Source organism: Mya arenaria, chromosome 5, assembly GCF_026914265.1.
Source record: "Mya arenaria isolate MELC-2E11 chromosome 5, ASM2691426v1".
Lineage (NCBI taxonomy): Eukaryota > Metazoa > Mollusca > Bivalvia > Myida > Myidae > Mya > Mya arenaria.
In genome coordinates this window covers 8374405-8396169 of record NC_069126.1, presented here as the reverse complement: position 1 = coordinate 8396169, position 21765 = coordinate 8374405, and the positions used below count along the sequence as shown (strand labels likewise).

Genomic DNA, 21765 nt, shown 5'->3' with positions numbered 1-21765 from the left:
GTTTTTATAATTTAAGCGTTTTATAGATACAGAACAAGTTTTTGATAATATTTTCGATTTAATCGCATGAATCAAGAATAAAATGTCAGAAGACAGTGATCTTGATGAAAATGACCAGAATGTCGGTTTTCTGTTTAAAGCAATGCGTATGTAAACTTCTTTGAAAGACCATTGTAATTAAATTAAATTTACTATTTAAGGCTACACTCAACTATTACTTTTGTAGTTATAAATGATTTCAGATTTGTAGATAAACAACAACATGATTTCAAATACCGGTCTGAGTTTCTACCACTACCCTGAAAATTAGATAATAAAAAATTTGTATCTTGTTTCCTGATTGAACAAGAGTGGTATTCTTAACATTATTTTTTAACACGGGTAAATAGGGTAATTTTTTTTATACAATTGCAGCTAAAGTTTTACCAGTGAGAGTCCAGTCATCCTCAGAAAACCTGATGAAAACAGGTAAAATGTGTTTAAATAATACAAATTTATGTGCCTTTCCATTCTTATGACAGGCAACAGGGACCCAAGGAAGCGGAAAGTGAAGCCAGTATCACGTCATCTGATGCAGGTGAACTTTGGCGGAGATGACAGTGATAATGACAGTGACTACCAGGTGAAAATGTCAGGTATGTGCTGGTTTTGGTTTTCATATTGTTATATTTAAATACAAGCTTTTGTTATAAAACTCAATCAGGGCTTTCCACTGCCTCCAGCTGTAGGGATAGAAATCGTTAAAAACACAAAATTGACACATCATCAATTCATACATGTCATATCCCCCAGTGGCGGTGGGGGAAAAATCACTTGGAATTCCAACCCATCACCTGGTCGCTTACTTGGAGATCTATATCCCCTGGAATTAAAAAAATGAGTAAAAGTTTTGACCATGGAATTTTTTAACCACCAAGTTCTATTAAATACAGCATTTCTCTAAAACGCTGAAAATTGTATTTTTTTTTTTTAAGTTTCAGAATCTTTTTAAAGTAGTCTTGATAATTATGTACCTGGCATCTTATGGCAGATGGGAAATATTAATTACGAAGAAAGATCACAAAATTAGAAAAACGGAAAATGACTTTCAAAAATCTTATTTTGACTCTTGAAAAATATGACGTTGACATTGGCTCTTGGGTTTCAGACCCTATTAAAAGCTCTGTCTATATAATTCCTGCCTGTTGCCACATTTTAAGTAATGGTCAGTCTTGAAATTTTATGTTTGATGAAAAATGTGTTGTTTTTTTTATTTAAATATAAACCCAAATTCACAGTTACATGACGTGATTGTGACATTAAATAAATACTGCATCTCATTAAGTGTAATGGCATTATTTTGCAACTGGAGTAAAATAATGTAGGCCAGACCGTAGGTGTAAACAATGTAATTTAACACTTTCAGCAACCATTTTCCTTATAGCACACTAGATGTACCTATTTATATAACAATAAGTTTTCTTTATAATTCCAAAAGAATAGGGAAAAATATACCTAAAAGATGTTGAACCTTTGGACTATTTTCTTGTATTTTACAAGAAAAATCACATGAGTATTTGAATGAACTGGGTGTTTTCATATTTTCATGCCCCCAAATGTGTGACCAGCTTATCTTCTAGTGTACGGACTGTTACTTTCTCTTGTATGGACAGATTTTAAAATAACTTGCCAAAAGTGTTCACCATATAAAGACGATATGTTGCATACAAGTCCAGAGTTCCTACATTCAAGTTTAAGGTTACACTTTGACTGAAAGTGAGTGATTACTATGCATATAAGGTCTTAGAGTATAGGTGGTCATGTCTGAGCTGTAACTTTCTTAAGTATGGACAGATTTAAAGATAACCTGCCACATGTGTTTGACATACCAAGAAGATGTGTCACGTGCCAGACCGATGTCTCTATCTCACATACTATGACAGTTCTTGTTTATCTTCCATTTCAGTTGTTTGTTAAAATTTCATGAATGATCTTCCCTTATATTTGAATTTCAAAACTTATTTTAAGTGAATACACATTTCAGATATGAGTGAAGATGAGGGCGCTGCTGATAATGAACCTGAAGAAGATATGGAGGATTGTGAAGGTAAACAAATAGCCTATTTGAAAACTCATTATGACATAAGGTTTTAGATCACCAAGCACCAAATGCCTGTGGTCAGGTACAGCAACCAGGTACTGGGGCTGTATTCACTAAGCATCTTGTTTAATGGCCATTGTGGCATAAGGTTTTAGATCACCAAGCACCAAATGCCTTAGGGACAGGCATAGCAACCAGGGTCTGGGGCTCTCAGTGGGGTTTACTAGTTTTTTTTTCAAGCAGAAATTGGTCATTTGGTCCTAAGTGGGATGTACTAGTTCTTAATTAACCTTTGTTAAAGCAGTAATTGGCCATATGACTCTCACTGGGATGTACTAGTTCTTAACTAACCTTTGTTCAAGCAGTAATAGGCCATATGGCTTTCAGTGGAGTGTACTAGTTCTTAATAATGCCCCCCTTCGAAGAAGAGGTGTATATTGCTTTGCATAGGCATGTCGGTATGCCGGTCGGTCGGTCCGTCGGTAGACCAAAGCTTGTCCGAGTGATAACTCAACAATTCCTGGACGTATGGTCATCAAACTTGACATGAAGGTTGGGCCTGACCAGTAGATGACCCCTATTGATTTAAGGGCTCTTCTGGTCAAAGGTTAAGGGCAAAGTGACTTTGAATGGTAAAAGGTTGTCCGAGTGATAACTCAACAATGCCTGCACCCATGGCCCTCATAATTGACTTGGAGGTTGGGCCTGACCAATAGATGACCCCTATTGTATTTGGGGGTCATCGGGCCAAAGGTCAAGGTCACAGTGACCTTGAATGGTAAAAGGTTGTCCAAGTGATAACTCAACAATGCCTGCACCCATGGCCCTCAAACTTGACTTGAAGGTTGGGCTTGACCAGTAGCTTACCCCTATTGTTTTTGGAGCTCATCGGGTCAAAGGTCAAGGTCACAGTGACCTTGAATGGTAAAAGGTTGTCCGAGTGATAACTTGACAATGCCTGCACCCATGGCCCTCATAATTGACTTGAAGGTTGGGCCTGACCAATAGATGACCCCTATTGAATTTGGGGGTTATTGGGCCGAAGGTCAGTGTCACAGTGACCTTGAATGGTAAAAGGTTGTCCATGTGATAACTCGACAATGCCTGCACCACTGACCCTCAAACTTGACTTGGAGGTTGGGCCTGACCAGTAGCTGACCCCTATTGTTTTTTTGGCTCATCAGTTCAAAGGTCAAGGTCACAGTGACCTTGAATGGTAAAAGGTTGTTTGAGTGATAACTCAACAATGCCTTCACCTATGGCCCTTAAACTTGACTTGGAGGTTGGGTCTGACCATTAGATGACCACTTTTGTTTTTGGGGGTCATCCGGCTAAAGGTCAAGGTCACAGTGACCTTGAATGGTAAAAGGTTGTCCTAGTAATCACTCGACAATGCCTGCACCCATGGCCATCAAACTTGACTGAGGTTGGGCCTGACCAATAGATGGCCCCTATTGATTTTAGGGGTCATTGGGCCAAAGGTCAAGGTCACATTGACTCTAAACGATAAAAGGTTGTCCGAGTGATAACTCAACAATGCCTGCACCCATGGCCCTCAAACTTGACTTGGAGGTTGGGCCTGACCAGTAGATGACCCCTATTGATTTTAGGGTCAAGGTCACAGTGACCTTGAAAGCAAACTTGACAATTCCTGGACCTATTGTCATCAAACTTGACATGAAGGTTGGGCCTGACCAGTAGATGACCCCTCTTGACTTTGGGGGTCATCGGGCCAAGGTCAAGATCACAGTAACCTTTATCACAAAAAAGTTAACAAATCTTCTCCCAGTGATATCTCAACAATGCCTGAACCTATGATCATCAAACTTGACATGGAAGTTGAGCCTGACCAGGATATGACACTTATTGATTTTAGGAGTCATTGGGTCAAAGGTCAAGTTCACAGTGACCTTGAATGCGAAAATGATAATTTGACAATGCCTGCACCCATGGCCCTCAAACTTGACTTGGTGTTGTGTCTGACCTTTAGATGACCCCTTATGATTTTAGGGGTCATCGGGTCAAAGGTCAAGGTTACAGTGACCTTGAACGAAAAAAGCTTGTCTGTGTAAAACTGCCTCAACGGCATCCAATATCAGTGACAAATCAGCTGTCATTTCGGTCCATGCATATTTCATTCAGTTGTCCATATAATCCTGACAACATGGCGCTCAGGGGGCATAATGTTTGACAAACATCTCTTGTTAATCTTTGTTCAAGCATTTAATGGCCATATGGCTCTCAGTGGGGTGAATTAGTTCTTTAAATACTCTTTGTTCAAGCAGAAATTGGTCATATGGCTCTCAGTGGGGTGAATTAGTTCTTTAAATACTCTTTGTTCAAGCAGAAATTGGTCATATGGCTCTCAGTGAGGTGTACTACTTCTTTATTACCCTTTGTTCAAGCAGAAGTTGGTCTAATTTAAGGGTAACCGTAAGAGCGGTCGCCTCTCATCCAAGATGTTTTGGGTTTAAATACCCGCTAGGGGGACTTTCTCATGGCCTCCCAAAATAGACCTCAATGCTGGTTTCTACCCAGAATGTGGACTCAAGCATGATTAACTTGGGTGGAAGCATTTTGCTACGCAGCAGCGACTACCTTGTCATGTGAACAATTAAAAATGGGGAAAAAGAATAAAAGAACATGATGTATGAATCTTTTAATTTACAACAGTTCACAGTTTATTTTACAAAGAATAGTACATGTGTTGTCATTTGATACATACTTTAAATATTAAACAACTTTTTTAAAATTTATAAAACCAACCTTGATGATAAGGAAAATTTGATGATTTATAGAAACAATAACCTTAAATGTTGCTATATAACATGTACGATTTACAGTGCTTTATATTTCTGATGTCAAATTACAAGTTATTACGCTTGTTGAAAAGTGTATGAACCAATATAATATATATATGATGACATTATTTCATGATGGCAAGTAAATGACATTTCTATAAATAGAATAGCTTGGATTCTATCTACACACTAAAGGAGTATATACATGAAAGTATTTCTATTGTCTTGTGGTTCAAACAAATGTAATTGACATTTAATGCCTTTATTACCAAGCAAGCATGGTTATGTTTATTCAATAGTACTGTGCACAAAAATACTATTTCAAGAGATTTAGTATTTAACATAACTATTTTGTACATGTATTAGGGTCCTTGCTAAAGATTATGCAAACATAATGATACAATATTACAGATGCAATTGAATCAATTTGTAGTCAGTGGATTTACCCCCAACATCCATGATAATGATGAAATGTACATATACATGTACTGGTATTGAATTACTTCATTCAAAGACACTTTTCACAATTCATCTATGTTCATCTTTATTCACTCTATATCCTTGATCATCCACTAATTATTACTGTAGTTCCATCACCAGAATGTCATTTTGTTCTCCCCCTATGATGAGCCTGCCAGTGTGGGTGCTGTACAGGACTGAATATGGATGGTTGATGCCATCTCCCTCCCTGACCAGTGTGGCCAGCTTCTTCCTGCCTTCCTGGTCAATCTGCACCACTGTATGGGATTCACGTGAGCACACAAACACATGTCCAGCCACACTCAAATGTACACTCCAAGGACAGGGAAAGTCAGGGTCATTCAGTGTAGCCAGAATGTTGCCTACACTGTCAATGGTTACAATCTTGTGTTTGCTGGAGGCTGGAACATATAATTTGCTGCCATCAGTGCTCAAGGCAAAGTGGTTCACTGTGCATTTCCCAGATGTGTCTTCATATATTTTGTTGACCAGGCTTCCATCTGTTTTGTATAGATACAGGGCGTAAGGGAGCCCACATACAGCTGGCCCCCATGGTGCTTGATGGAGCCACACTCATGGTCAACTGAGAACTTCCTGGTCATCTTGATGGTGTCAGCTGACACGGTGAGAAAGTGGACCTCATGCCTGTCAGTCCCATTTTCAACAGCTACAGCTACTTGATGGTCTGAGATGTGGCAGATGTCATAAGGAGACTCAGGGAGATCACAGTTGGATGTCACCTTGTATTTACTGTCTAACACCTTTACTCTGCTATTCTGAAAATCTACCAGAACAATCTCTCCTCCTGGAAGTTCTGTCATACCCGTAATATTACAATCCTGTTTGTCTTTCTTTATATTCACTGCATATGTTTTCTTTTCTTCCACCTTGAAAACCTTGGATTTATTAGAGGACTGATTGATTTGCGCAGATGATTGTTTAAACTGTGGATCATTGTGGATGTTTGCTAGTGCCTTCAAGTCAGATAGCAATTGTTGAGCGTGTGTGTCAGGCTGGAAAGTGATGGTTGCCTCTTGTTTGTTTTCTATCTCATGGAGAAGTCTGTTGGCCTCTTCCATCTTGTCCTCGCATTTCTTAAAGCCAATGTAGGAGCTGGACTCCTTGCCCTGGGCTTGGACTGTGTCCAGTAAGGCCTTAAGTTGGTCATGTAGCAGGTCACAGTGGTCAATATCCTTCTGTAGTGAGCCATTCAGGTCAGCCAGGACACTGTACACCTGTTCCACTGTCCTTTTTTCCAGGTCATCTAGCAGCTCGTTCAGTGAAGATCTCAGAGTCTTGATCTTTGTCAGCATGGACTTGCCTGAGGTATTGAGGGAGTTCTGATTCTTCTTTCTGGCCTCTTTCACCTGGTTCAGTCTGTCTGTTACCTTGGTAACTTTTGCTGGAAGCTGCTTGAAGTCGGTCATCTTATATATGCCCTTGACCAGATCAGATATCAAGCTGATGCTTCCGCACATCCTGTTTAAGGTATTAAATAGAGTGAATGAATTTATTAGTCCTGATTTATTATGTTTCATTACATTTTGGCCCTAAAAATGGGTTTGCATATACAGGCTTATTTAATATTGGCCAGGATTAAATTGGTATGTGTATTTCTATTTCTTCCTGCATAAAATAAAAATAATATACTTGTAATTATCAATTGTACTCTTATCACTCACCTATGGTTCAGTGGCACACAGAGGTGACAACAGAGCTCATTGTGATCCTCACACAGCAGTTCTATGACCTTCGGAGGGTGAAGGTTGCACGTAACCAGGGCATCACCTTGCCCCACCCACTTGTCCACATCCTTACAGCCCAATACAACATGATGCTTGTGTATTTTGGCATGAAAGGTCAGGCACTTGTCACAGTAATACTTTGAGCAGTCCCCACAGAAATGCTTGGCCTCAATGTTGAGATTGTCATCTTTACACACAGAACAGGAAAAGTCATGTATCTCATCAGAGGCATATAACACTGATGGCCTCTGTTTTGAAGCCATTGTAAGTAATATAGATGAAATATTTCCTTTTTTGAAGTTTTCTCTGATACGTTTAAATAATTTGAAAATGTTTAAACATTTATAAGTATGTGGTGATGACTGATCTCATTGCCCACGGAGATCTGAATGATTTATATCCCATAAGTCTTCTTCAATTCTCAATCAGGAAGTTTAAACTTTTACTTGAATGGCCCGTATATTATTAATTTCCTCCTTTTAAAAACAAGATATAGTTGTAAAGCATTATACCCCCCTGCACACCCCTCTGTCAGAAAATTTGTTGTATAATGAATAAAAATGATTTAATCTGAAATGCATTGATTATTAATGGTTGCAAAATGTTTCAAGAAAAGTGAAGACAAACATTTCAACATTTGAACTGCTGTTCATAAAACTGTTGAACTTGACCTTTGACCTTAAGATCATTAGGGGCCATCTACCCATCAAGGGCCACCTTCCATTTAACTGCCCTGGTCCTAAATCTAAATTGCTTATAGAACTCTAGTAGCCACATTTTTTGACCAAGCTACATGAAACTTGATCAGAATGTTAGTTCATGTCATATCAAGGTCAAGGTTGATAATGCATTTTTGAAGTAAAAAAGTAGGTCACTAATATAATGGTCAAGTTTAACAAAAAAAATCTTGTTGCTAAGATACTCAAGTGAGTCGTAAATGACTGCCAAGACCCTCTTGTTTATTATCAAGTTTTACATAAGGTTTATTATGAAACCATATTTAAATTATTTGATGTCTGCTTACAAGTTACAGAAATATCTTGTATTTCTTTCAGAAGAAAGTGAACAGTCGAAGAGCAATTCAGATAAAAATGAAGATGACGAGGACAGTGAGGGGTCTAAAGGCAAGGAAAATTCAGATGATAATGATGACGACAGTGATGATGATGATGATGATGACAGCGATGGTGATGACAGTGATGATGAAGCTAGCGATGAGGGTGTGGGCAATCCAAAAAGAAATTATTTTGAAAACATAAGTGAGCAAAGTTTGCTTTTTTGGGGTTATATATTATCTATATTCTAGTAGGTGATGATGATGATGATGATGATGGTGATGATGATGATGATGATGATGATATTCATTTTCTTGTAACCTTTAGACAGTGATGATGATGATGATGATGATGATGATGATGATGATGATGATGATGATGATGATGATGATGATGATATTCATTTTCTTGTAACCTTCAGCCAGTGATGATGATGATGATGATGATGATGATGATGATGGTGGTGGTGGTGGTGGTGGTGGTGGTGGTGGTGTGGTGGTGATGATGATGATGATGATGATGATGATGATGATGATGATGGTGCTGGTTGTGGTGATGATGATGATGATGATGATGATGATGATGATGATGATGATGGTGGTGGTGGTGGTGGTGGTGGTGGTGGTGGTGGGTGGTGATGATGATGATGATGATGATGATGATGATGATGATGATAATAGCCATGTTCTTGTTACCTGCAGACAGTAATGATGATGATGATAGCCATGTTCTTGTTACCTGCAGACAGTGATGATGATGATGAGGACTATGTTCCACGCAAGAAGCAGAAGACAAATGGGAAGAGAATCAAGAAGCCCACGGAGAAACAGAGAATCAGGTCGTCTGAGGTTTCCCAGGTGGGCATAGTTTAGCATTTACAAACTCCTCGCAATGGTTACTTCCCTTCACAGAATATATTAAAGCCTCAGTGCCACTTGTATATTGTAAGAGTATTAGCCCTTTATAACCCTTTAAACAAATCTATAGTTTTCCTGTTTTATATGTGCATTTAAAAACAGCAATACATGTATCATAGTTACACATGTGGCGTACAGGCAGGCAGCGTTTAAGAAATTACCTAAAATTGGTCTTGTCAGATCGGTAACTTAATAACCCTTTGTCCAATCAAAATTTGGTCATAATGTGTATTGCATAATATCTTAAACGAGTTCGATAGCCAGCCAATCGCTCAGGTCACTCAGGAGTTATCGCCCATAAATTATAGAAATTTCCCAAAATAGGTCTTGTCCGATGAATAAGTTAGAAGCCTTCATCCAATCATCACCAGATATGGTCAGAATTTATGTGCGCATAATATGTTGGATAATAGGTTCATTAACCAGCCATATTGCTCTAGTCATTCAACAGTTATCACCCTTAAGTTATAGAAATTACCTGAAATTGGTCTTGTATGATCAATTACTTTAAAACCCTTTGTCCAATCATTACCAAATTTGGTCAGAATGTGTATGGGTATAATACTTCGAATGAGTTTGATATCTAGCCAATCCCTGTTGTCACCAAAACATTATTGCCCTTCTATATGAATTATAGAAATGTCTAGAGCACCATTTAAGTTTAATTCAGGTGAGCGATATAGGGCCATCTTGGCCCTCTTGTTTAAATTACTTATTTGAGCCAGCATGTGTAAAAGATCAAATTTGTGTCAATTAATTTAGCAATGTTTTAAAATAGACTTGTTTGTAACTCTCAGTACACAGTCTTGGTAGTGTCTATCCTATCTATAATAGGATCACCTTGTCCCATCTGTCCTTTTGTCTGTCTGTCCATCTTTGAGGTATTGACTTCAACCTTCACACACATATCTTTAAAATATTGACAATATTTTTTATCAACACATTTCATCAAAAAAGTATATTTTCAAGACGTATATAAGCATGCAAGATTTTGAATCATACTATGCTTTAATTTGGTAAAATGAGTTGTGTCTGAGATTGAGTTTTGACTTAAGTATTTTGGTGATATTGGGGTCATACCTTTTTGAGGTAACTGACTTCAAACTTCACACACTTATATATTGACTGTGTTGAGGCAAAGTGATGTGCAAAAGTAACCTTATAAGTGTACGGTATGTTTAAAGTTATTGCCCTTTTAATGGGACAAGGCTACTTATTGACTTCAAACGAAGAAGTTCTGACACTGAAACATTATTTTGTGCCTTGTCACTGACATAGGGCATTTAAGGCACTTCTTATTACAAGAAGGTGGTGTAGTGGGGGTCTTGATCACATCCAGTGATAACTCTAGTTTCATATTGTAGCATAAACTCAAAGAAATTATGAAGTGTCCATTAAACATAAGTTCTATTAAGAAACATGACCAGCTTCTACGAACCATTTAAATCTACTAAGAGCTTAGAACTTAAAACCACTAATAAATATAAAATTGGTATTAAGTTTAAGATCGTGTGAAAATTGGACTTTCACTTTCTGAAGTGTCAGAATTGAAACAAATTTATGTCCGGCTAATGATACTATTTGAAGAGGAGGGCTATGCTACTAGCTAGGGATATAACGATGATCGAGTATTGTCGAAAGTCGATTATTTGTGTCCGAGGTCGACGATAATCGATTTCATTATTCCATAATCGATTATCGCTAATGTACGGCAACGGAAAGTAAACGTGTTGTGTATGTACAGATTTTCTTTAAAATGGGAAACAGTACGGACTTATACGGGGTTATATGGCAATTAGAAATCAGGGGAGCTAACTCTCGCAACTTCCGTTTCAAAATGTCAGCTCCCATGGACGAACGTGTCTTTTTAAATAAAAAAAATCATCTTCATTGTAATATCAAATATATTTGTTTTTATCAAGTAAAAATGATTATTTATTCAGCATTTCCCCATGTTATATCTTGCTAGAAAAAATATTAAATTCATTTCAACATGATGTCATGATAATTGATAAGAATTTCATGTAAAAGATTGGATTTTTTTTTAAAAAGCTACATGTAAATACATTTTGTACTACATTTTTGTTCCAAATTATGTAAAATCTGTTTTTAAGTGATGAAAATGCTGAAAATCATGTAGATAATTCATCAGTTTATGGTTGATCTTTTTAATAAATATAAAACTACTGTCTGGGTTATACTTGTAGTGTGGAAAAATCAAGTTTTTATTCTCAATTATTTTAGAATTAAGTTATCTCCTAAAAACATTTTACTAAATTATCAATTATAACCTGGAATGTATAACAAAACAGCATATAAAACATAACTGATTGTAATATGTTTATCCATTTAAAGACATGTATGTACAAACCAATATAGTCGGTCGGTCCGTTGGTCCTTCGGTAGACCAAAGCTTGTCCAAGTGATAACTCAACAATTCATGGACATATGGACATAAAACTTGACATGAAGGTTGGGCCTGACCAGTAGATGACCCCTGTTGATTTTGGGGCTTATCAGGTCAAAGGTCAAGGTCACAGTGGTAAAATAATTTGAAAGCTTGTCCGAGTTATAACTCAACAATACCTAGACCTATGGTCATCAAACTTGATATGGAAGTTAGGCCTGACCAGTTGATGACCCCTATTGTATTTTGGGGGTCATCAGGCCAAAGGTCAAGGTCACAGTAACCTTGAATGGTAAAAGTTTGTCAGAGTGATAAATCGACAATACCTAGACCTATGGTCATCAAACTTGATATGGAAGTTAGGCCTGACCAGTTGATGAACCCTATTGTTTTTTGGGGGTCATCAGGCCAAAGGTCAAGGTCACAGTGACCTTGAATGGTAAAAGTTTGTCAGAGTGATAACTCGACAATGCCTGCACCCATGGCCCTCATACTTGAATTGGGAGGTTGAGTCTGACCATTAGATGAATCCTATTTTTTATAGGGTCATTGGTCAAAGGTCAAGGATACAGTGACCTTGAATGGTAAAAGTTTGGCCGAGTGATAACTAGACAATGCCTGCACCCATGGCACTCAAACTTGACTTGGATGTTGGGCCTAAATAGTAGATGGCTCGTATTGATTTTAGGGGTCATTGGCCAAAGGTCAAAGTCACAGTGACCTTGAATGGTAAAAAGTTGACTGAGTGATAATTCAACAATGCCTGCACCCATTGCCCTCAAACTTGACTTGGAGGTTGGGCCTGACCAGTAGATGACCCCTATTGATTTAAGGGGTCAAAGGTCAAGGTCACAGTGACCTTGAAAGCAAATTTGACAATTCCTGGACCTATGGTCATCAAAATTGACATAAAGGTTGGGCCTGACCAGTATATGACCCCTCTTGACTTTGGGGGTCAATGTGTCAAGGTTACAGTAAGGTAACCTTTAACACAAAAAGGTTAACAAATCTCCCAATGATATCTCAACAATGCCTGAACCTATGATCATCAAACTTGACATTGAAGTTGGGCCTGACCAGTAGATGACCCTCGAATCATTGAGTCAAAGATCAAGTTCACAGTGATCTTGAATGCGAAAATGTTTCGAGTTATAACTCGACAATGCCTGCACCCATGGCCCTCAAACTTGACTTGGAGTTGTGTCTGACCTGTAGATGACCCCTTATGATTATAGGGGTCATCGGGTCAAGGTCACAGTGACCTTGAATGAAACAAGCTTCGCTGTGTGATAACTTTTCAATGCCTGCACCCATGGCCCTCAAACTTCACATTTAGAATTTTGGTGACCAGCTGATGACTCCCATGGATTTTGAGGTCATATAGTCAAATTTTAAAACTGCCTCAACGGCATCCAATGTCAGTGACAAATCAGCTTTCATTTCGTCCATGCATATTTAATTCAATTGTCCATATAATCCTGACAACAAGGCACTCGGGGGGGGGGGGGGGGGGGGATGATGTTTGACAAACATCTCTTGTTGACATCAAACTTTACACAATGATTGACAGACATAATACTGTAAGGGTACCTCAATGTTATCAAGTATGCAAATTATGGGCTTTGATCAACTTAGAAAGTTCATTTGACTTACAGTTCATATAATGGACTTCATACGCCACATACCGGTAGTTGTTCACAGCCACAATAACGTTACATAACTCCATATTAATCTAAATATTATGGCCCTTGATGGACTTTTTTTATCTACTTTTTGTGTCGCCTGACTAGGCGGCATAAAGGGGTTATTTTTGTTGGTGGCAGTCTCATTCCGTTTTAACTTGTCTGGGGCATATCTTGTAAACTATTAGTGGTATCAACTTGAAATTTCATATGTAGATAGATCTCATTGAGGGTAAGAGCAGTGCACAAGAACTGTTACTCTTGCTTCCATATTTTTTGAGTTATTGCTCTTTGTTAAACAGTTTTCATGCTTAAAGTTTTGTCCGGGGTATATCTGATAAATATAAGAGTTATCAACTTGAAACTTCATATGTAGATATATCTCATTGAGGGCAAGTGCAGTACACAGTAACAGGAACTCTTGTTTTCCTAGTTTTAGAGTAATTGCACTTTGTTAATTTTCATGCTTAAAGTTTTGTCCAGGGCATATCTTGAAAAATATAAGAGGTATCAATTTGAAACTTAATACTGTAACTCTTGCATCTATATGTTTAGAATTATTGCCCTATAATAATTTTCAAGCTTAAATTTTGTCCAGGGCATATATCGTAAACTATAAGAGGTACCAACCTGAAACTTAATATGTAGATAGATCCTATTGAGGGCAATGTCAGCGCACAAGAATCGTATCTCTTGCTTCGATATTTTTAGAGTTATTGCCCTTTGTTATCTTTTGTTGTTAGTTTTTGTCCAGCTTAACTTTGTTACCTTTAGTTTAAATGCCACCTACACTTGAAAGTGAAATGGCAACATTATTGTCTATAAATGAATAAAATGCCAATCTAACAGCTATAATGTCGACAGTAAATAATTCGTCAGGCGACACATCCAACATGCGGAGTTCTAGGTTTTACATTTTTTAATGGTTTTGACAAACACATATAAAGCAGGGTGTTATCAAGTGCGCTGTCCTACGGCAGCACTTGTTTTTAAAAATGATTTTGAGGCTGCATTTTTTAAGGAATTTTGTATTGATCAGAAATAACTTAAATTCATAGCATAAGCTGAAAAACTTACTTGTATAATATAATATTGCTTCATATAAAAGGAATAAGAAAGTACAAATAAACACATTATTACTACCAAGATTGTGCACTGAGAGCTACTAGCAAGTTCTAAGAATACACCTATACATCAAAGATTTTGCATCTACTGCAACCAAGGAATGATTGAAAGTGAATATCACTTTTTACTAATATGTACAAAATACTTAAGGGCCAAATACATTAAAAGATATTACTACATGTGGCCAACAAAGCATAAGTTTTTTAATTTGTTATCTAACAATTCAAATAAATCTCTAATTAATTTATCAAAATTTATATACTATGCAAACATCTTTTTTGGAAACTAATATGTTGTTGTTTGTATCCATAAACAAATGTTCTGCTCTTCTGTTAAAACAATTTGTGTCTAAAGCCATGCCTTGCACATGTATGTATTTTGTATTTGCTATAAACATGTCTGATATGTTTAATGCAATAAAATGTTGTATCAACTTAAATTTTAGAGCTTCTGTACCGAAGCTTAACCCACCCCCCTGGCACTGTCTGTGTTTAGCTTGGTATCATCGTATTTAAGCAAGATTTGATCATGGAGCACTGATACACCATTAAATTTACTTAAGAAACCTAGTTATATTTGAAGGTTAAGTTTTACCATCTGTTTTAAATAGATGGGATGAAAAGGTTTGGACAGGCCACATGTCGAGTGAATCAGTGCGCCCAAGTGGAATCGCTCTTAAACAGAAATTGAGTGACGAGATCAAGGAAAGCAATTCTGTCAGGGTGATATACTTTTTGCTACCCTGATGCCCATCTTTGTAATTTATACCAGACAAGTTCAATTAGCCATTTGTTTACCATTTATTTTACAACAATGCACAGGGATGAAATAAAACTTTTTTCAACTACATGTAGCAAACTGGTGAGTTCAACTAGCAATTATTGAAAGGCTGTTTTACTTGCTGTAAGTCGCTGTAAGTTGCTGTAAGTTACCTAATTATTAAGTTGTTTTGTTGTTGCATTATGTACATCTGTTTAGCAAGTGAACTGAGATAAGAATGATTATAAACTTTTACTATTTGTTTTTTTATTTATACATAGTCTAAGTCATATACCCATTCGGGCTAACTAAGCTTCGGGTTTCTCAAAAGCTTTGAATCACTAATAGTGACTGACTACACTCCTCCCCACCATAGATTATACTTTCAAAAAGTAAAGATGGGAGGAGTATAGTGACTTCAAGTGATTCAAGGCTTCTGAGTAACCTGGTAGGTCCAGTTGGGTTGAGGACCACACTTGCAAGTAGGGGTGAATAGGTTCAAATCCTATACAGAGCAGATGTTTTTCTCTTTCAAATTACTACAGTGACATTTCTCGATGGTAATGTATTTTGCACAACTGGCCCCAGCATGGAGGATCTAGCAAGTATTGTGGGCAGGGTGAGAGCTGGTGATTACTTAATAAAAACTAAAAGACTATAGTGCTTACAGTAAATGTTTTATTGCTGGCAAATTCTTTATAAACAGCACATTTTGACAACAACATTGCCATCATTCTTTTTGTTTTAACAAATGTTTGATGTTCAGCTCCATTTTTTGATGGTTCTGACAGGTGCCATAGGATCAGACAGGGTTCCCACGCTACAGGGAAAACGGGAAAAAGTCGGGAAGATCGAAGTCTGTTCCCGGTCGTGAAAATGCCTTGAATTTTGCGATAATAGGTTAAAATCGGGAAAAAGCCGGGAAAAGTACTAAAAGTACTACCGTTTTGGGTACGAAACTAGTAAAAGTAAGTAGTCTCGATCATCTAGACGCTTGCATCTAACACCGTTCTGTATTGAATTGACTCTGATCAGAGCGGCTGAATGATCGAGACTAAGAAGGTATCCGTTACCACATGTAAGCGTTTATTGATCATGATTAGTAGCTGTGTCTGCACTGCGGTCTGCATTTAAAAGTTATTTTAAACGAGAAATTGGCCGCAGTTTGTCTGGATTCGCTTTATTATACGCTGTCAGTAAGTATCGTGGATGCTATCTACAATGATCTTTTTAATCTACAGTATGCTATTGATCATGGATATTAGCGATCTCTGCATTCATCGAAAGTTATTTTAAACGTGAAATTGGCCCTAGTTCATTAAAATAAACTTTACATACGCTGTCAATAACATACATGAATGCTAATTGCAATGATCTCACTAGTCTGGGAAGTGCTACACAGCCTAACAGATATTTGCTATTCAAGTGTGAATCTATGAATGATGCCTTTAGACTGACCTTGCTCGTATTTATAGACATTGAGAAGACCACAGTTCTTTGGCCAGTAGACATCATAATAGTTTTAAACTTGTGCAAAAAAGTCACTTATTTTACATTTTCACCAATGGTTGAAGCGAAGAACATGGATTGATGAAGATTGATGTTCAGATATAGCTGTATTGCATGCTCACTGATGCAAGTAGATTTTTTTAAAGAGAGTTAAACTGTTTTAAAATGACACTGGATGTTATGAGTTCAAGTTGTGAGTCCCTCTCACAGATTGAACAATTTGACAACTTTTTTACTTTTGTCTTGGAACGAGCCAGTTTTGGCGAAAATCCATGAAAACCAATTATATAAGACTGCTGACAAAAAAATAGATCGCAGATATTTATATTTAAGTTCAAAAATTGATTTTTTATGCATTTTTCTTAAACTGTTAATAAACTATAAAACATAAATTTTCGAACGGAAAAATGAAAATCAGCGATCTGATCTTTTGTCAGCAATCTTTTATCGTTGGTGTGCAGATATTTACGTCAAAAGTTTCTCTATCTAAGACAAAAAATAAAATAAGTTGTTAAAATAGTATATCTATGAGAGTGCAGCTTTAAAAAATGTCCAGAAAGTAAGTTTTTGTTCAGAGAGTAAAACTTTTTTAATGTGATATTTGATTATATTTACCTTAGGCATGCATTTATCTACTAATTATGGAAATTGGTATTGTATACAGAGATCAGCCGGCACCAAACCATGCTGGCTGATCAGGGTCCACACTGTTCTATGCACAGATAGTAGGTAAGCCTTTAAGTTTCCAAGTAGCAAATACAAATAGCCTAGACCCTGATCATGCCAGCTGATCCATGTTTACACTGTTCACAGAGGCCAATAGTATTCAGCATGCTAAAGGTTAATCATGTTGTTCAATAAATGTCTAAGAAGTTCAGAAAGTGAAAGGTTTTGTTTTTGAGAATAAAACCCTTTGAAAATGACATTTGATGTTATTTAACAAGTTGTTTATTAAATGTTAAAAATGGCAAATAAATTTATTTTTAGCATGTTAAAATGTTAACAATATTTCACTGAAATGTTACGTTGTAATAACTGTAAAAAAAAGGTTGAGAGAAAGTCTGGAATTTGCAAAAAAAAACTTGAAAAAGTCTGGAAAAAGTCTAGAATTTTACTTGCAGAAAAATGTGGGAACCCTGATCAGACAGAGACTTTTTTGTTTGCAAAGTACCCACGATAGAAGTCAAATCTTGGGGGCCTTTGGGTCAATCCCCGTATTGCCATCAGCCTTTTCACCATCTGCAGGCCTTTTTGCGTGAAGAATCTGGTTATTTTCTTCTCCATTTTTCGCAGCTGCGAATCACAAACCAAAACAAAAACAATTGTCTTCAAGGTGCTTACTTTAATATCCAATAATTAGATTTGTAAACAGCCACAAGCATCCATATGCAGTCATGTGATTATCTATTTTAAACTACCTCAAAGGAGTTTATAAAACGCAAAGAACAGTTTTGAGTGAAGTCTTCGATTTTATATGTGGTCACAAAAATATTTGAGTGCCAGGATTTTTTACTCACATTTTTTATTCTTACTCGTATTCGCAAGTTAGCGACCATTAAATTCAATCCCTGATGCATTCCTACAGCAAATCAAAATAATTCATTTTTTTTTTATCAATATGATAAGCGTTTCCCACAGGATTTATTAAACGGAGGGCGGGCTGGACAGGGTGGGTTAGTGAGGGGTGTCCCCTCCCCCTTTTTTTGTAGTATTTCATTCACAGGTGGTACAATTTCATTTGATATTTTTCAACATCGCCTTGTGCCCACATGCTTCTGTACATATCTTTTACTTTTTTTGAGAAATAAGAATATAAAGCACCTTAATCTACAGCTTTTTATTTCAACATTTTGAAAACAAATGGCCAGTATTTGGGAGCATCGACAGTTGCTTATTTTTGTTGTGTGGGTTTTTTTTTACACGATTTTTGTAATTTCATATATTAAAAGGTGAAAAAACAACTTAATAAAAAGATCAGTCAGAAACCTCATTAAATGTACATTATTTAATTTAAATTAATAGAACAATTTAAATATATTGTTTTCCCAGTTAGAATATAAAAAATGGTACAGTTTTGCACTAATTTATCGATAAAAAACCCAACTGAATGGAGCAATGCTATTTAATCAGTTAACACCCCAACTAAATGTAGCACCGCTAATTAATCCTTTAACACCCCAACTGAATGGAGTGCTGCTAATTAATCGGTTAACACCCCAACTGAATGGAGCACCGCTAATTAATCGGTTTACACCCCAACTGAATGGAGCACCGCTAATTGATCGGTTAACACCCCAACTGAATGGAGCACTGCTAATTAATCGGTTAACACCCCAACTGAATGTAGCACCGCTAATTAATCCTTTAACACCCCAACTGAATGGAGTGCTGCTAATTAATCGGTTAACACCCCAACTGAATGAAGCACCGCTAATTAATCGGTTTACACCCCAACTGAATGGAGCACCGCTAGTTGATCGGTTAAAACCCCAACTGAATGGAGCACTGCTAATTAATCGGTTGACACCCCAACTGAATGGAGCACCACTAATTAATCGGTTAACACCCCAACTGAATGGAGTGCTGCTAATTAATCGGTTAACACACCAACTGAATGAAGCACTGCTAATTAATCTGTTAACACCCAAATGTTGAATGGAGCACAAACTTTACAGCCTTAGGGAGAATGAAGATTGGTTTGCCGGTTTATTGCATAACTTTTATGGCATTTCTGGAGTCCGACTCTGCCTGTGAAGAGTCGATGGTACCTACACTCGATAATGCCCTGGGGGAAATACTGAATATGATAATGCTTTTATCAAGGCCCATTTTCCATGAACAATCCGATATGACCACATTTCAACAAAGATTCTCGGGAATGGTTTTTCTATAAATGCGCAAATAAATACAACAGGAACAACTTGAGAATAATCTTCGTTTCTGAATTTTAAATATTGCCATTAATATTTATTTCCTTACATTGTTACATTTCAAAGTGCTTATAAAGTATCTCTTAGTTTTCTAAGTAGCTCTTAGTAGCTTCATGTAGCTCTGATTGTTCTTATTTCCTAGAAATGGGATCATTTATGTCCTCATTATTGTGTATATATTTCCAGGACTTAGAGGAGCCAAGCCCAGAGGATTCATCCAGTTCGAGGCCGGTTAAAGTCATTGTGTGCTGTGTGTGTCTAGGTGATATCAGGTATATTCCACAGATTTTTATTATTTTATAATGCCTATCATAAATCCACACACGACTCAAGTCGAATACAACCTCCTTGATCAAAATGCAGTACTAAAAACCCTATTGTATGGACCCCCCCTTTTAAATTAGATTTCAAAAGGCTAGTCCAAGGGGCCATAAACTTTGTGGGCAGGTTTATAAAGGGTAATAAAAAAGCTTGTTTAACAAAACAATCTGTATTGTAATAGAAGTTCATGTGAATATTTATCCAGGGGCTTTAAAGGGTTGTTATTATCTTTCATTGGTTTAATTATTTTGAGCATTGAATTCAGTGTGACGCAGGGACAAGTGAAATGATCCTCATTGAAGTCATATTGTCAGTGTTTGAGGCATGTGGTATAATGCCGTATAATGCCTTGTTGTATAGAAATTTATTCTGTTTTTAACCACCTAACGTTTCGTTGTATTTGATTTTGAGTGAGAGTTTAGAGGCATTAGACAGTTGTGATACCCAGTCTAATGATTAGACTGGGTATCACAACTGTTTATAAGCACCAAACAAGTCCCATAATTCATTAGTTTATTTATAATTTATTTAGCTTGACTGCTGATGGCTTAAAATCGTGCTCAAGTCTGTTTCTTGGGCTGAACTCAGTACTGTGTCCTGTTTTAGAGGTCATGATAAAGTATCCCTGGCGGGGACCATTCCCACAAACTCTTTGGTGAAAGGCAAGACACCTTCACCACCTGACCACTCTCACCCTGGTGGCATTAAACCTTTAACCTTTAGGGTGAAAGGCCGACACATATGCCTCTAGACCACTCTTAACCGGGTGGAGATCGAACCTACAACCTTTAGGGTGAAAGGCGGACACCTACACCACTAGACCAGTCTTACCCGGGTGGGGATCGAACCTACAACCTTTAGGGTGAAAGGCGGACACCTACACCACTAGACCACTCTCATCCTGGTGGGGATCTAACCTACAACCTTTAGAGTGAAAGGCCGACACCTACACCACCTGACCACTCTCACCCGGGTGGGGATCCGACCTACAACCTTTAGGGTGAAAGGCAGACACTTACACCACTTGACCAATCTCACCCCTTAACCCATTCACAGTGACTTTATCAGAAGTTTTATGGCATATTAACATATTGAACACACATACTTCATATTATTTTCTGGCCAGCTCCTAGGGGCCAAGAATTGATGATAATCTGTGTGGGCAGCCTGAAGAATGGCTTACATGATGCATTGAATGAAACATTGTGTTTTTTCTTCCCAGTGAGTCAGATGATGAGATAGTTGAGTGTGACAACTGTGGAGTTGCCGTGCACGAGGGTTGCTATGGTATCAGTGACAACCAATCAGCAGCTAGTTCTGAGTCGTCTGCAAGCACAGAGCCATGGTTCTGTGACGCCTGCAAAGCTGGGGTCAAACCGGTAAGACAGGATGTAATTTTGCCCTTGACATTGTTACGAGCTGGGGTCAAACCGATAAGACAGGATGTAATTTTGCCCTTGACATTGTTACGAGCTGGGGTCAAACCGGTAAGACTGGATGTAATTTTGCCCTTGACATTGTTACGAGCTGGGGTCAAACCGGTAAGACAGGATGTAATTTTGCCCTTGACATTGTTACGAGCTGGGGTCAAACCGGTAAGACTGGATGTAATTTTGCCCTTGACATTGTTACGAGCTGGGGTCAAACCGGTAAGACAGGATGTAATTTTGCCCTTGACATTGTTACGAGCTGGGGTCAAACCGGTAAGACAGGATGTAATTTTGCCCTTGACATTGTTACGAGCTGGGGTCAAACCGGTAAGACAGGATGTAATTTTGCCCTTGACATTGTTACGAGCTGGGGTCAAACCGGTAAGACAGGATGTAATTTTGCCCTTGACATTGTTACGAGCTGGGGTCAAACCGGTAAGACTGGATGTAATTTTGCCCTTGACATTGTTACGAGCTGGGGTCAAACCGGTAAGACAGGATGTAATTTTGCCCTTGACATTGTT

General features: G+C 37.6%; 2 protein-coding genes across 2 annotated transcripts in view; one reads left to right on the top strand and one right to left on the bottom strand.

The window, feature by feature from the left end:
- Positions 1–21765, top strand: part of LOC128233708 (PHD finger protein 14-like) — a 25472-nt gene continuing 3707 nt past the window's right edge. The window contains exons 1-7 of the mRNA XM_052947522.1: positions 1–146; positions 522–635; positions 2024–2086; positions 8162–8365; positions 8906–9018; positions 19677–19762; positions 21034–21190. Coding sequence (XP_052803482.1) covers positions 83–146; positions 522–635; positions 2024–2086; positions 8162–8365; positions 8906–9018; positions 19677–19762; positions 21034–21190 — 801 coding nt within the window. The 5' untranslated portion in view covers positions 1–82. The remainder of the gene's footprint in view (positions 147–521; positions 636–2023; positions 2087–8161; positions 8366–8905; positions 9019–19676; positions 19763–21033; positions 21191–21765) is intronic.
- On the bottom strand, positions 4725–7513 carry LOC128233707 (uncharacterized). Its single transcript, XM_052947520.1, has 2 exons — positions 7044–7513; positions 4725–6840 (listed from the first exon to the last, which is right to left on the bottom strand). The coding sequence occupies exons 1-2, from the start codon at positions 7367–7369 to the stop codon at positions 5808–5810; spliced, it is 1359 nt and encodes a 452-aa protein (XP_052803480.1). The 5' UTR covers positions 7370–7513; the 3' UTR covers positions 4725–5807.